The sequence below is a fragment of the Struthio camelus genome, chromosome 19 (genome assembly GCF_040807025.1).
Source record: "Struthio camelus isolate bStrCam1 chromosome 19, bStrCam1.hap1, whole genome shotgun sequence".
NCBI classification, from domain to species: Eukaryota; Metazoa; Chordata; class Aves; order Struthioniformes; family Struthionidae; genus Struthio; species Struthio camelus.
In genome coordinates, this window is record NC_090960.1 from 1,073,765 (window position 1) to 1,089,001 (window position 15,237).

At 45.5% G+C, this 15,237-nt stretch overlaps 1 protein-coding gene across 4 annotated transcripts in view; it reads left to right on the top strand.

Moving 5' to 3' along the window:
* RNF213 (ring finger protein 213) overlaps positions 1-15,237 on the top strand; it is a 58,443-nt gene that overhangs the window by 16,322 nt on the left and 26,884 nt on the right. For all 4 annotated transcript variants that reach the window (XM_068913645.1, XM_068913644.1, XM_068913646.1 and 1 more), the window contains exons 16-28: positions 252-374; positions 765-948; positions 1,617-1,790; positions 2,052-2,210; positions 2,516-3,096; positions 3,778-3,943; positions 4,616-4,833; positions 5,392-5,532; positions 5,787-5,948; positions 6,431-7,568; positions 9,371-9,564; positions 9,752-9,904; positions 10,649-14,242. In XM_068913645.1, the coding sequence (XP_068769746.1) occupies positions 252-374; positions 765-948; positions 1,617-1,790; positions 2,052-2,210; positions 2,516-3,096; positions 3,778-3,943; positions 4,616-4,833; positions 5,392-5,532; positions 5,787-5,948; positions 6,431-7,568; positions 9,371-9,564; positions 9,752-9,904; positions 10,649-14,242 (6,987 nt within the window). The remainder of the gene's footprint in view (positions 1-251; positions 375-764; positions 949-1,616; positions 1,791-2,051; positions 2,211-2,515; positions 3,097-3,777; positions 3,944-4,615; positions 4,834-5,391; positions 5,533-5,786; positions 5,949-6,430; positions 7,569-9,370; positions 9,565-9,751; positions 9,905-10,648; positions 14,243-15,237) is intronic.

Sequence of the window (15,237 nt, forward strand, 5' to 3'; positions counted from 1 at the left end):
GGAGAGATGCATATTTAATAATCACACACACACTTTAAAAGGAAATAATGTAGAAGATTTTCTCAATGTTTATTTGAGCTTCATCTGACTTCCAATCCCTGATGTATGGTGCAGGGCGGATGTTTGATTCTGCTAGAAAACTTAAATTTTCAGTTTAGTTCCTTTTACTCTCTTAATAGCAGTGCTCCTTCATGCTTTCAGTACACTCTGGAAACCTTAATAAGAAATCTCCCTTCTCTTTTGCCCTATAGGAGCTTCCAGTTAACCAGATCTTAGCTTCATGCTGTCAGCACAGCAACTTCGAAAATCTGGACTGTTCCATTGGCTGGTGTTTCAAAAACTGTGCCATAGAGGCTGTAACTGCAGCCTGCCAGGTATTGTATTTTCCCTAAAGGTAGGAAAAAGAAGAGTCTTATTTCCTGTTGCATAGAAATCCTGTACAGAGATGTGCACTGTGATGGAAAGAGTTGCACATTCAATCTCTCCTTGTTTGAAATCCTGTGGGTGTTTTTTATTTCTTATATCAACAAATAAAACATTGACAAGAAATCAGAAATCCAAGATCCACTTATAAAAGGTCAATGAAGAATAACTGCCGTCACAGCTTCTGGCATCAGTCATGTCAGATGGCTCCTTTGGAACATGCCTTAGGACTGGAGGTGTTGACTTGCCTCAGGATCAGGCACTGATGTCAACGATGACTGACCCAACGTAATCCAAAACACTGATGCATTCCTCCCCTGTGTCTTGTATGCCTTGTGCAGACTCGGAGCAATCTCCTTGACTTGATACCTCCCCACAACATGGAAAAATTTGGCTGGCTTGTATCAACCATTATTATGAAGTCATGGCCAAGCAAAAAGAGTGGGCAGTCTGAGGATGATTTTGATGAGATTTTGCACCACTTGCTTACATGGCCTGACGTAAAACATATCTTCAGCTTTAATGGTATGTCTGTACGTCCATATGTGTTAGTAATAATTGTTGAGAGTCTATGAAAAGCTGTTCTCTGCCTCTTCACTCCTAGTCCTCCTTTTGCAGAGCAGGAAGTGAGTATATAAAAATTTTCCTGCTCTACTCCATTCCCCATCTCAAGGCTCAAAGTATCCAGACTGAGGTTGGAGAGAAAAGCCTAAAGAAAGGGAGCCATTGTTCCTCCTTTGCTAATCCAGTGCAGCCACTTCAAGATTTGTACTGAGCTGCTGAATCTGTAGATCCAGTGGATTTGTAGAACATAACTTTCTTCTTTGAGGAGAAGTTCTAATATGTTACTGCCACCTAAAAATGCAAAATTTTTTGTCATTTGAGTGGTTTGGAGTGGCTTGTGCTTTCTTTACAGGAGTTCCTCATCTTTGGTGGGGTTTAGGTAGGGACCTTGCATGGGAAGGTGTCTGAGCTGCTCTTCTGAAATCCTGGAATGGATTCTATTTAGGAAAACAAGAGGGGTTGGAGGATGATATGAAGAGTTCATAGGCTTTTAGGGTAGGAGTTCAAATGGGAAATGGAAGGTGTGGTTTTTGGGCTTTTTTTTTTTTTTTTTGGAATAATCATTGCTTCTGATTAGCTTTTGTGAAGCAGGAAAGATCTAGGCTTTATACGCTTTGTTTCTTGAACAGGAACGAACGCAAAGCTCCTAGAACAACTTGCAGATGAAGCAAAAAATGTAATGGCCATAGCAGACTCTGTGTTCATGAGTGTCACTAATGATATCCAGGAAGGATGTATCCTTGTGAAACATTTGGAAGAGGTTCTTCAATATGAGAAGCAGTTCATCCTTATCTGGGAAATAAGTAAGAGCACTGTTCAAAGGTGGCCATGTTGGCTTATGGCATCACTGTCGTGATAATAGCCTACCTCAGTGATTATTAATGCTAACAAGATGTTTTGGTGGTTAGAAGTACTGCCCTTGCAGCATGTATATGGAGCTCCCAGGTCTGTTGTCTTGTCTGCATTTCACGGGTATCGTTTTGGCTTTATTAACCCCTACATGAGTTGTGGGTGCAGGGGATGGGAAGTTTTTGCCTTGTGACCACAGACAGGTTTTCTTTCAGAGCACAAGCAGCTGTTGCATGAGGTCAGAGAACCACTACTGAGTGAGTTGAAAGAAGTGCTGCAGAGGAGGCAAGAAGAAATAACACTTATCAGGAGAGAAAAAAAAGCAATAGGAACCTTTCTGGGCATGTGTAGGAAGGTGCAGGCATCTGTGAAAGGTAGTGTTTTGGGGGGGCAATTTTTAAGTGACAACTCCAAAAAAAAAAAAAAATTTGTTTGACAACTATTAGGCTTTGCAAACTGATCTTATTCTAAATTAGAGCAAGAACGGAGAGGGGTGGGGGAGCTAAACCTACAGCATTTGAGGGAACAAGTGGGTGCTCAAGCATCAAACAATATTTCTAGGGGTCCACATCCTTAATAGCATTGTGTGACTCAGTGCCCACTTAGGGGATTAGATGAAGCAAGCTGGACACGGACTAGACGACTGATCTTTGACTTGACCTTTGTGCGTGTTTTAAAGTGAACGTAGCTGAAGTGGAGCTTCAACACTCGGAAGATCTTCGCTCAAAAAGACTAAACACAGTTGTGAGTGTGGGAGAGAGACCTCTACGAACCTACTACAGCCTGAGCCAAAGGCTAAAAGAATTTGCACAGAAAATGCACTCTTTTAAAGACAGTCTGATCTTCCAGCAGTTCTGGGAGGAAGCAGCCCGGGATACAGGAGAGGAGTATGAAATTTCAGAAGAGCAGGAGGTTCCTGCACTGGACCTTGAGAATGTGTTTGACAGTTTAATCAACCCGTGTTTTGAGAGCTATGAAAGGTTATATGATGACCTCAGATCTGGAAGTCTTACTCTTTCTGCAGTTGATACAATTTTCCAGGAACTTACAAACCACTCTGAAGATATCAAAACTGAGCTAAATATCATATGTAAACTCAGACCTGGAGAAGAGAGAGACTGGGTAGATCAGCGACTTCAGCAGATCCAACAATACCATGAACTGCATTTAACTTTTGATGCTGCAAGGACCATTATCAACGTCAAAGAGAGTTTAAACCTCTCTGGTGACTTCAGTATCCTGAAAAACTTGCTGGACATAGTAAGTATCCCCTTCTTGAGTTCTGTACTGTCAAGGTGTTCACTGGAAAGCTTGGGTAGATCTGAACCTTCCAGAGAGTCAATCCCAACCTGTCAAGAGCTATTCTCTGCCTCAGGGTGCTTATTTGAGGTAAAGATTAAGGGTTCCAACTACATGCTCAAGTGTGTAATCTCTTAAAAGAGAGATGATGTATGCCTCTGGATGAGGGAGGAACAGAGGAGCAATGTCTTGCTCAAGGTTGTGCCCAGTGACAGAACCTGAGCCACAGAACCCAGTGCTGTGGGGTCCCTGCATCAGCAAGGTGGGATGTCCTCAGCCTTTTAGTCCAACACGTTCGTCACCTGTGCAAGTTACCAAGTGCTTTCGATACAGTTAAGACACAGTTTAAAAAAAAAACAACCCCTCTTCCCCACCCCTGTGTGTTAAGGAAAGTGACTGCGTAGCCCTGAGCCCAGTGTACTTACCTCAGCAAGTTGATTGCTGGTATCCATTTTCCGTAGTCCTTTTTGACGCGGTGCAGTTAAGTTTTTGCCTGTCTGACCACTTTGTTCCTTAGCTAATCTGTAGGTATGTTTTCTTGTTTGGCTTGTGGTTTTGCAGAGCAATTCCCTTTCCTTGCTGGAGAATGGGACCATGTTTCCCATTTCCAGATTGTGAATGTTTGTTTGCATCACTTTGTAGACAGAAAAGCTTGAATGTTACAAGACACAAAAGCTGGACTCCATCAGCACTGAGCTTATGAATGCCAAGAGGTTGCTGCAGGGGATCACCGTGAACCGTCGCAGGTGTCTGAGGGAGCTGGCCCAGCAGAAGGAGTTTGTCTGCTGGGTCAGAGAAGCACTGAAAGGTGCGTGCTGCTCACCCAGGAATTGGGCAAATGGTACCAGAAGGGATGCCAGTTTGGGGAGAGAGGAGACACACCATGTCCCTGACCCTGTCTGCTTTCTGCCTTCTCAGCTTCTGGTATTAATAGAGTTAATAGCATCTTTTACGGGTATTGGTGTGGAACGTGCAAGGAAGTAGTCCTTTAAAACACGTACATGCCGCCATAGCCCTGTGCAGCCCACAGTAGCTATGCTGCCTGATGACTGGGCTTGGTGTAAGGGGTTGAAATAGCCGCTGCTATTTAGTTAGAGTGGTTATTTAAGAGAACAGAGGTTATCCATTTAACAGGATGCCAGCGGTCTGACTAGTTATGTGTCTGTCGGCCCAGTTGTCATATGTGCACATGCATGCACACATGCACACTCCTTGCACAGCTGCGTATGTGCAGTGTCCAGCTTCCCTCCTGGCCGTAATTCTGTTATTCATGTCAGTGCTGTGAACAGCCACGACCAAGGATGTCGTTAATATGGATGGATCACCCAGTAAAGTTGCTGGCAGGATGGGTGGAAGGAGGTTCAGGAGATGCTGTTCAAAGGCATTCTTTCTGCATCTTCTGCAAAAAGGGATGACATGGAATTGCAGTAAAATTGCCTCATTTGGTTATGTTGTTATGTGTGTATTTATCTCATTTAAGATATAAATGAGCTGAAGGTATTTGTGGACTTGGCTTCCATCTCTGCTGGGGAGAACGACATGGATGTGGACCGTGTGGCCTGTTTCCATGATGCTGTGCATGGCTACTCTGCCCTGCTGTACGAGCTGAGGCAAGAGTCGGGGTTCAGTGACTTCATGCGCTGCTTGAAGAAGCTGTGGCGAGCACTGGACAGCGATGAGAATCTTCCCAAGAAACTGGTGAGTTCTGTGGGGCAGTTCCTCTCTGCATCTTATTGCATTTCTGCCTTCCAAGAGTGGCCAGAAGATTGACTGCACAGGGCAAGTTGCACTTGCGTGAGGGCATTGCAGAGGTTCTCTCCTTTTTGGAAAGAAAACGTCTATGCTTCTGTGGCGAAAGATTCAGTGCAGCAACAATTAGCATTGTAGCAAAGATTTTGCCAAAGAGCTGCTGAAGCTTTTAAGTGTGACATGATGCAGTTTCAGTCTTGCAAGAGTTTGATGCGGAAGGGAAGGCAGATGACTGGGAGCTGTCTTATTCCTCTGCAGCAGGGCGTATTTCTACAGCAAGAGGCTTTGAAGCATTGCAAGCTTTACTTGTTCTGCAGCCTACGGTGTTGATGCAGAACAGCTCTGCTGAAAATTCAGGCTGTGGCCAGTAGTCATTCCTTTCTGCCTTCCCCGTCATGAGACACTCTTATGCCCATCTAAGCTGTCTGTCCTGAACAAGGATATAATCCTAGAAAGAAGCGCCAAGTCAATGTGACTAGGGCAATACCATGTGCTCTCTCCCTGCAGCATGCTTCAGCTCAACACTTAGAGTGGTTGAAAACAGTGAAAGAGAGCCATGGTTCTGTGGAACTGTCATCACTGTCACTGGCAGCCGCCATCAACAGCAGAGGAATATACACTGTCAGAGCACCGGCTGATGGCCAAAAGGTGAGGCTGCTCGGCTGTCCCTCCCCTTGAGCTGCCGCAGCATTAGGCTGCTGTTTTCTGAGGATTATCTCCTGCAGGTAACACTGCTGGCACATCACTGCCTGGCAAAAATGTGCTGTAGCTCTTCTACCACTTTGTGCAGCTCCTTTATGGAGGCTGCTGCCTTCTCAGCGCTCTCCTTGCAAGGCTTAGCGCTGTCTCAAGAGTGAAACCTCAACGTGCATCAGTGCTGATGATGACTTATTCTCTGGCAGGTTTCTTTGGATAATGTCCTGCACTTCCTTCTCCCAGGAAGCTCTGGGGATAGTGAGGCATTGCGGAGATACTCTCTGGAGGAGCTCCGCGAACTGCAGAACAAACTGATGCTCATGTCAGCAAAGGGAGAGCAAGGTCTGGAGGTGGAGAAGTTCTCAGAGGTCAGACTTCAAACCCAGTAGGTTACTTATGTTGAGGCTGGGGTTGGATTTTGCCCTGGACATCAGGTGTGGTGTGTGTTTTTTTTTTTTTTTTTTTTAAAGACTGTGGTTTACAGCTGAGCTGCTGGGGATGGACTGCAGCAGACAGAGGTTCATACCTTTTTGGTTCCCTATTACGGTGGAACTAGGCTGGAGATGGGACAGGGGACCAGTACCCTCAGTCCTCTGGCTGCACTGGGAAAGCCCTCTGGGAGAGATGCTATGCTCGTGAAGCAGTGTGCAGCCTGAATTCCTTACTGGCTTCTGGGGAATGCTCCCATTAAACAGCCACAGGGAGCATTTTCTTATGCTACGGGTCCTGATACACGTGGCCCAGACCAAAGCTTTTGTTTTAATTGAAAGTCTTTGCAGTTTCATGACTGGGACTTGTCTTGGCAAAATCAGCTTAGGTTTTATTTTTCTTATTCTCTGTCCTCACACAGATCTTTTCCAATGTCCAAAGACTTGCACAGTCCTTTATAGACCTTTATGCAGCTGGGAACATGCTCTTCCGTTTCTGGCTTGCCCGTATATATTGCTCACCCAAAAGCGAGTCATGTGTTCTCATAGACTTCTCCTTGGCACTGATCCCAGTGCTAGAAGGGCCAGGGGAGGTGGCCACTGTGCTTCCAGGGCTCTGCAGAAAGATGGAGAGTTTCCTGGAGAGGTGGAAAACCTTCATGTGTGGGAAGCGATCCCAGCACTACTACTTGAACTACTACACTGCGGAGCAGCTGGTCTATTTGTGCACAGAACTCAAGAAGGGGCAGCCCAGTCAGAATGCCCTGATGATGCTTTCATTTCTAAAACGCAACTGCACCAATCAGGATATCTTTAGAGCCTCGAGGAGCAGGGTGCCCACCAGCTCAAGGAAGGCTATTTCTGACTTACCAGTGCTGCTGCATGAGGAGAGGGACCTAACTGCACAGCTGGAGCGCATCTGGGAGTGCTACATGAGCAACATGAGTTCCTTCCTTCCAAACTGCCTGGATGTCGATACACTTGGCAGGTGGTTGAAAAGTCTGGCCAGCTGGGAGAGGGAGCATGTCACGCGAGACTTTCCACAGGATCTTCTGCACGTCGGTCAGCCCAATCTCGTCACGTGCCCTCGCTCTGAAGTGCTCACTTCTGCTCTGGCCGTTTACATGAATAGCCCCTACCAGCCCCTGCCCACTTTTGACGAAGTTCTCCTGTGCACTCCTCGGACCAGTTCTGAGCAAGTGGAGCTTTTCCTCAGGAGGTGCCTCTCTCCCAGCAGCAGAGGAGAGAAAATTTACACCATGCTGTATGCAGATGAGCTGAGTTATGATGTCAGCTCCAGAGCAGAGGAGCTGTTCCAGTGCCTGCAGCACTACAACAACATGTATCGCCTAGTCATTCTGTGCAACTGCAAGAGGGAACACAGCTACATCCCGTCTGTCTTCAGCCAGTATAAAGTGCACATGATCCCCCAGAGGCCCTTAGCTGAAATCCAGAGATACCTTCAGGACCATTACAGGGTCACTCAGCCTTTAAGCTCAGCTGCTTCTGTGTTCAAAGACATGTGTGTTGGGATTGTGTCTTCCAAGAGAGCTGGAGTGGGTAAGATGCCTCATGCAAAGTGGGGTCTACTGAGTCTTGAAAACCAGAGGGGGGTTCGTCTTGCCAGGTTTTCTGTGTTCATCGTAAGCATCCGCTCAAAAAGAGCGATTCAGACTTTTCGTAGTCAGTGGGGTGAGATGATGGCTATACAGACAGCTCATCTTATCCTGGGATAGGGATCTCAAGAGGTGATTCATCTTGCTAATCTGACAACTATCTCTTCCTACTGACTAGAAAGAAAGCTTACATCGTTAGCATAAACTAGCTGGCAAATGCTGGATAAGATGAATCTGGCTTCCTAAGGTTAAAATACACCTGTAGGAAAATGTGCGTGAGATGGGGACAGGGGTTGTAAGCCTGCCTATTTTTCCCATATAGGGAATGATTGCTGACAGTCTCTTAATGTAAAAAGTTAGAGGGCGTTAAGTGAAACTACTGTGTGGCAGGCTCAAAAGCAAACAGAAGCAGGTGGCTCTTCAAATAGTGTGTAGTTAAACTGTGGAACTTGCTCGCAGGATATTGTGGAAGTTAAAATTTTACACAGGCTTAAATAGTTCTTAGATATTTTCATTTGAGAAACGTTCCTCAAGGGCTATTAAACACAAATATATCTGGCATTGCAGTTCCTGAGTTGCAAATCACTGGAAAAATACTGTGAAAGTGTTGCTGTGTGTCAGCAGTGTTCTTGCCCGGTTACTTAGCTGTTGACCTCTGTTAGAGATTGGTACTCCAATAAGTGCTTTGGTTGTCCAGCTATCTGTGTGTTGTGTGTTTCCTGTGTAAACTTTGCATGCGCTAGAAGCAGTTCAGACTCGCACAGGAGCAGCATCAGACCTTGCTACGTCCTTACAGCTGCCGCACTTGGGCTTTGGTAGAACACAACCCCTGATGAAAAAGGTCAAGTTCAAAAGGGGAAGTGTCCTGCACTGTTTTCATAGGCTTAGTGGGGAAAATCCAAAACAGTTCCGGGAACAAACTGCATCCTTTGTCAAACTTCAGAAACCCAGGGCAGCTCTTGGGCATCATCTGTAAATGGCTGCTGCCATAGCTTCAGTCTGGAAAGCTATAAATCCATCTTTTTCTGGTGGTGGTTTACAGACTGGTTAATGGGTTTATACTGCTGAGGGTGGGTTTGGAGCTTCCAGAAGGTTGGAAGCTTCACTTAGAAGTTTCCATAACTTGGAACAGGCCTACTGTAGCCAGCTCCTGGACTACAGACAGCATAAAGGGTGTCATGGGACCTGAAGCCACCATGGCTGTAGCCAGCAGACTTGGATTAAAACGATTTCTCCGTTCTCTATGTTAGCCTGGGCTGGGTCATCGCAATTGTAGAACCAATAGACTACAGATGATTACAACCAGCGAAGCCGAGTCATTGGCTTCATCCTAATATTGCCTAAATTAATTCCTATAGGATAGGAAACTTGAGAGTGCTTTTCTCTTTGGCCGCTGCCCCCTCTTCCCATGTTTTGACCTTAGAAACACAGCTGCGTAACAGAAAATATTTTAGTCCTAATAAACAGCAATGTCTTTCTCAGTGGATCTAGGCAAAACGGGTCACGTGGATGATGACTACCTTCAGTAGCTAACAATAGCAATGACTTTGATTCTAGGCTGCAACCTGCAAGCACTCTAACCAAATTCAGGCTTTTTCCTTCTGGAATATATTTTTGGAAGGTTCAAAAGCCTTGGATATGGGACTTAAGCATGTGACTTGTTTGGATTGTTGTTGTTGGTTTTTCCCTAATACGACCTATTCCATATTAATTGCTTTCATTCTTTTGGTGTTTGCATAATAACAGGGAAGTCTCTCTATGTGAAGAGACTACATGAGAGACTGAAAGCGCAGCACCCTGACTGTACAGATCTTCTGAAAACCATCAGGCTAATTGAACCAGAGGTGGATGAAGATAAAGTGCTAAAGTCTCTTCTGCCTTTTCTGAAGAGACAACACCAGCAGAAGCCCATGATACTCCATTTTGATATCACCTCTTCAGTAAGTGCATCATGTCTCACACGCACCCTTCCCCAGAGGATCTGTGTAGATCCTTGCAAAAGTTGTTTCTTTAAAGCTTTGGTTTCTTAGTGAGTCATTTTACTAGGACCTGTTCTCTAATCCCTGCATAAATAAGTAGTATTGAGTAAATAAACAGGAAGTGCCTTTCTCCCTTTTCTAACGATAGGTGCAAAGTGGAATTCCAGAGTTTCTGTTCAAGCTATTGGTTTTGCAGTATCTGACAGATTTGAATGGAAACATGTGGCTACGACAGAAATGCCATTTGTATATCATTGAAATCCTTGAGGTATCGCCAGTGCCAAAGAAAACAGCAAGACATGTATGTACACAGGAGTACTTGATTTCTTTGAGTTTCTTGATCTCTCTATGCACAGATGTTTATATACAACTGGACATGAGCTCTAGAGACTATAACTCTATTTAGAGTATAGAGACTTCCTGTTTGATTGGGGTGTACTGTGCGTCTCCATTATGAAGTGGGGTCCATGGTGGTGCCATGGATCAATATGCAGGACGTCACAGACCGTAAATTATGTCTGCTGTGGTTTTCTTGAGTAAGTCATTGCTGAAGGCCTGTTAGGCCCAACTTCACCGGCCGCACTGTAACATTTGTATGAAAGATAAAAATGCAAAATCATTTTTGTCATATTACTTTGTCATATTACTTTGCATGTTTGGAAGTAATAAATATTTATATGTAAATACCAGAACAGAGTGTAGAAGTGAGAGAGATAAAGCCAATAAACTATTAGTTTTTTTAACCTTTTTTTTTTTTCCCCCTTTGAAGTAGCATTAAAAGGGGTGGAGGAAACAAAGGAGTAATGTTACAAGAAGGAAATTGTAGGAGGAAAAGGGATTAATTGTTGTGGTACGCTTCTAATACACCATCAAAAAAATGGCCGGGGGGAAAAGTGGCACAGTTGTATAGGCTGGCTGTTGCTATGCAGGTATGTCTGTGATCTGAGGTAGGAATGTTACAAGAACAGATTAAATAAACTGTAGAAGATTAGAGCTGCAGTTGAGGGCTTACAGCTTTGGTTTTTTGTTTTTCCCTCTACTCTAGATGTCACAGAGCCAGAAGTATAATTTCCTTGACGTGTTCCCTAAAGTAACCTGCAAGTCTCCCAAGGAGGTACTAGAAATGGAGACACTTGGGAACCAGTCTGGGGATGTTTCAGACCCAAGAATGGATGAGGAGGAATTTTGCAGTGAGGCTTTCCAGAGACCTTTCCAGTATCTGAAACGATTTGACCTCGGGTGCAATCTTGATACGTTCCATTATGAAGCAGGCTCTGTAGAAGGGAGCCCAGCAGAGTGCCTACAACACTTCCTCCTGCACTGTGGGATCACAGATCCCTCCTGGTCCGAACTGCGAAATTTTGCATGGTTTCTGAATGTTCAGCTGAGAGACTGTGAAGATTCCGTCTTCTGCAATCCTGACTTTGTCCAGGACACTCTACAGGGTTTCAAAAACTTTGTTGTTACCTTCATGATTTTAATGGCAAGGGATTTTGCAACGCCGTCCCTAAACATTTCTGATCAAAGTTCAGGAAGCCTGTCTTCCAATATGCAGGACATCACAGAAGAAGATCTTCTTCCTTTCCACATTCGGAAAAAGTGGGAGTCTGAGCCTCATCCGTATTTGTTTTTCAATGAAGATCGTGTGTCCATGACGTTCATTGGTTTCCACTTCCAGCCCAATGGCAGTGGTGGCGTTGATGCCGTTAATCCTTTGAACGGCAACATTATCAAGAGAAACGTTATGACTTCTCGGTTGTACAAGGGCTTGTTACTCCAAAGAGTTCCCTTCAATATTCAGTTTGATCAGTTGCCCCGACATGAGAAGCTAGAGAAGCTTTGCATGGTCTTGGGAGTCCCTTGGGTAGTAGACCCTGATGAAACATATGAACTCACAACAGATAATATGCTAAAGATCCTAGCTATTGAGATGCGATTCAGATGCAACATCCCAGTCATTATCATGGGAGAAACAGGCTGTGGGAAAACCAGACTTGTAAAATTTCTGTGCGAGTTGCGCAAAAACTGTGCAGAGGCAGAGAACCTAAAGCTTGTAAAAGTTCATGGGGGTACTACCGCAGGGATGATTTATGCAAGGATCAAAGAAGCAGAAGCCATTGCTAAAACCAATAAGGAGCAGCATGGCTTGGACACAGTTCTGTTTTTCGATGAAGCCAACACAACAGAGGCTGTGAGCAGCATCAAGGAAGTTCTGTGTGACCGCACAGTGCAGGGCCAGCCTTTGGCCTCTTGCTCAGGCTTGCAGATCATAGCAGCCTGCAACCCTTATCGTAAGCATACACCAAAGATGATTCAACGCTTGGAATCAGCTGGGTTGGGCTACCGTGTGAAAGCAGATGAGACTAAGGATAAGCTTGGCTCCATTCCACTGAGACAGCTTGTGTACCGGGTCCATGCACTCCCACCCAGTATGATTCCATTAGTGTGGGACTTTGGGCAGCTGAACAACTTAACTGAAAAAATGTACATACAGCAGATTGTACAGAGACTTACTGAACGTGTCCCAGTGAGCCAGGCTGAAGCAGAGGTAATTACAGAAGTGCTTTTTGCTTCTCAGCAATACATGAGGCAGAGAGACGATGAATGCAGCTTTGTCAGCCTGCGGGATGTGGAGCGCTGCATGGAAGTTTTCAAGTGGTTTCACAAGCACAGTAAACTACTGCTGAAAGAGCTGGAGAAGTACCTTGCAGAGAAGAAAGCTCCAAAGAGCAATGTTGAGAGAAACAACGTTATATGGCCCTTAGTCCTGGCAGTTGGGGTCTGCTATCACGCATCCTTGGAGAAGAAGGAGGAATATAGAAAGGCCATCAGCCAGGTTCTTCCAAAACCTTATGATACCCAGAAAAAGATATTGGAAGAAATCTGCCTGATGCAGGATTTATTCCTGAGTGGCGTGCATCTCCAAGACACCATAGCAAGAAACGTGGCCTTGAAGGAAAATGTCTTTATGATGGTCATCTGTATTGAGCTGAGAATCCCTCTTTTTCTTGTTGGGAAGCCTGGGAGCTCCAAATCCCTTGCTAAAACCATTGTGGCTGATGCTATGCAGGGCCAAGCTGCTCATTCAGATCTGTTCAAGGACCTGAAGCAAATTCATTTAGTGTCCTTTCAGTGCAGCCCCCTCTCCACTCCGGAGGGAATCATAGGCACGTTCAAGCACTGTGCTCGATTCCAGGATGGAAAGAACCTAGAGGAGTATGTCTCTGTGGTGGTTCTAGATGAGATTGGGCTGGCCGAAGACTCTCCCAAAATGCCCTTGAAGACTTTGCATCCACTTCTGGAAGATGGCTGCATAGATGATGTCCCTCTTCCTCACAGAAAGGTTGGCTTCATTGGGATTTCCAACTGGGCTTTGGACCCTGCTAAGATGAATCGAGGCATCTTTGTTTCCCGTGGTGACCCTAGCAAAGAAGAGCTTGTAGAAACTGCAAAGGGGATTTGTTTTTCAGCACGAGGGGCTTTGCAGAAGGTTGAACAGTATTTTCATCACTTTGCAGATGCATATGAAAACATTTGCAAAGCCCAAGACAGGGAGTTCTTTGGTCTGCGTGACTATTACAGCCTCATAAAGATGTTTTTTGCTTTGACTAAGACCTCCAAAAGGGAGCTGACACCTCGAGACATAGCTGAGGTTGTTCTTCGCAACTTCAGTGGTAAAGATGATGTCAATGCTTTGGAAATATTCACCTCACAGTTACCAGAAAAAGGAGAAATACATGCTCATGATATTAATAGCATTGAGCTGGTGCGACAAAACATTTATAGCAGTGGTCAGGATGGTGAATGCAGGTACCTGCTGGTATTGACTGAAAATTATGCAGCGCTGCAGATTCTCCAGCAGGCTTTTTTTACTGCTCGGCAACAACCAGAAATTATCTTTGGCTCTAGCTTCCCCAAGGACCAAGAGTACACCCAGATATGCAGGAACATCAACCGCGTGAAGGTCTGCATGGAAACTGGCCAAATGGTGGTGCTTCTCAACTTGCAGAACCTTTACGAAAGCCTCTATGATGCCCTCAATCAATACTATGTATACCTCGCTGGCCAGAAGTATGTTGATTTGGGGCTGGGCACCCACCGGGTGAAGTGTCGGGTGCACCCGAAGTTCCGTTTGATAGTCATTGAGGAGAAAGACGTGGTGTATAAGCACTTCCCCATCCCACTGATCAACAGGCTGGAAAAGCACTACCTGGATATCAATACTGTATTGAACAGGGAGCAAAGAGAAACTGTGAAAGAGCTGAAAAAGTGGGTGCATGACTTCACTGCTGTCAATACAGAAGAGCACTTTATGAGCAAGCAGAAATACAACCCTTCTGACGTGTTTGTGGGCTATCATTCCGATACCTGTGCATCTGTTGTCCTGCAGACAGTGGAGAAGCTGAAACCAGTGTGTCCTCCTAGTGAACTCATGCCATGTGTGATAAGAGAAGCCCAGCTGGTGCTGCTGAACTGTGCCACCCCCGATTCCGTGATCCGTCTGTGCAACGCTGTGGGTTTGTTTATGGCAGATTCTCTGGCCGATATATACTTCAAGGAGCAGCAACACACATCTTTTGCAGATTTCCTCCGAGCTCACATCCGCACTGGGTCTGGGAATCAAACAGTCTTTACAGAGGTAAACATCCTGCAGAGTCCTCTCTCAAAACACAAAACTTGCGCTATGTTAGTTCATATTGCTAGTGCTGCACTGTGGCTCTACCTGAGGAAACTTGATAGCAGCTTTGCCTTTCGCTCAGTGCTCCCACACGCAGAGTTGGGCTTTTCAGCAGCTGTGTTGCTGCATCTTGAGATATCCGATACCTCTGCTGTGTGTCAAGCAGTGTTTGATGCTTCCTGGGAACAAGTGGAGTGGATGGCAGCTACTTGCATCTCTTTATGTTGAAAGTAGCGCTGTCTCTGCTTACACAGCCAGCAAAACAGGCTACTGGTTGAAGAAAACTTGAAGCCGTGAACAGGTAGTAGAGCAGTGCTCCAAAAGGCCAAAGGGTAGCAATTCTTCTTGCTCCCAGATATATGAAAGGCAGCGTGGTTGTTTCCTTTATAGGATATTGCTTCTAGATTCAGTTGGCAGGAGCGCTGAACTTTTTTGTTTACCTCTGGTCATAAAGATACAAAAGACTTTGGCCACAGGGAATCAGAGATCTCATGGGCCTTTAATGAGATAGTTCTGGCTTATTCTTGTCTAATGCCAAACAGAAGAGCTTCAGCTGAGATCAGGTGGGGAATTTCTCCCTCTCCTGTCTCATGTAGAGGCAAATGTACTCTCTCTTGGTGCTGGACTTGCTGCTCCCTGACAAAGCACTGCAGTGAAGGTAGCCTAATGGGGAAGGTGTGCTGCAGGGCTTGCAGCTCAAAGCGCTTCCATTTCTGAGTAAAGCCTTGGCTGCCCTGGCTCAGGTGTCCCACGGCCCCACCTGTGGCAGCACCAAAGCAGTCATCGTGTCTGGCCACCCAGCAGTGGCCCTGGGCTGGTATGATAGCCCATGTTGACTGTTTGCCTACTGACAGGCCAAATAAATGACTTTTGGGGCACAGTCCAGCTCTGCAGCAAGTTAGCAGTGTCTGGGAGCGGAGACAAGGGAGTCTCTCCCGCCTTCCCGCTCTGTTCCT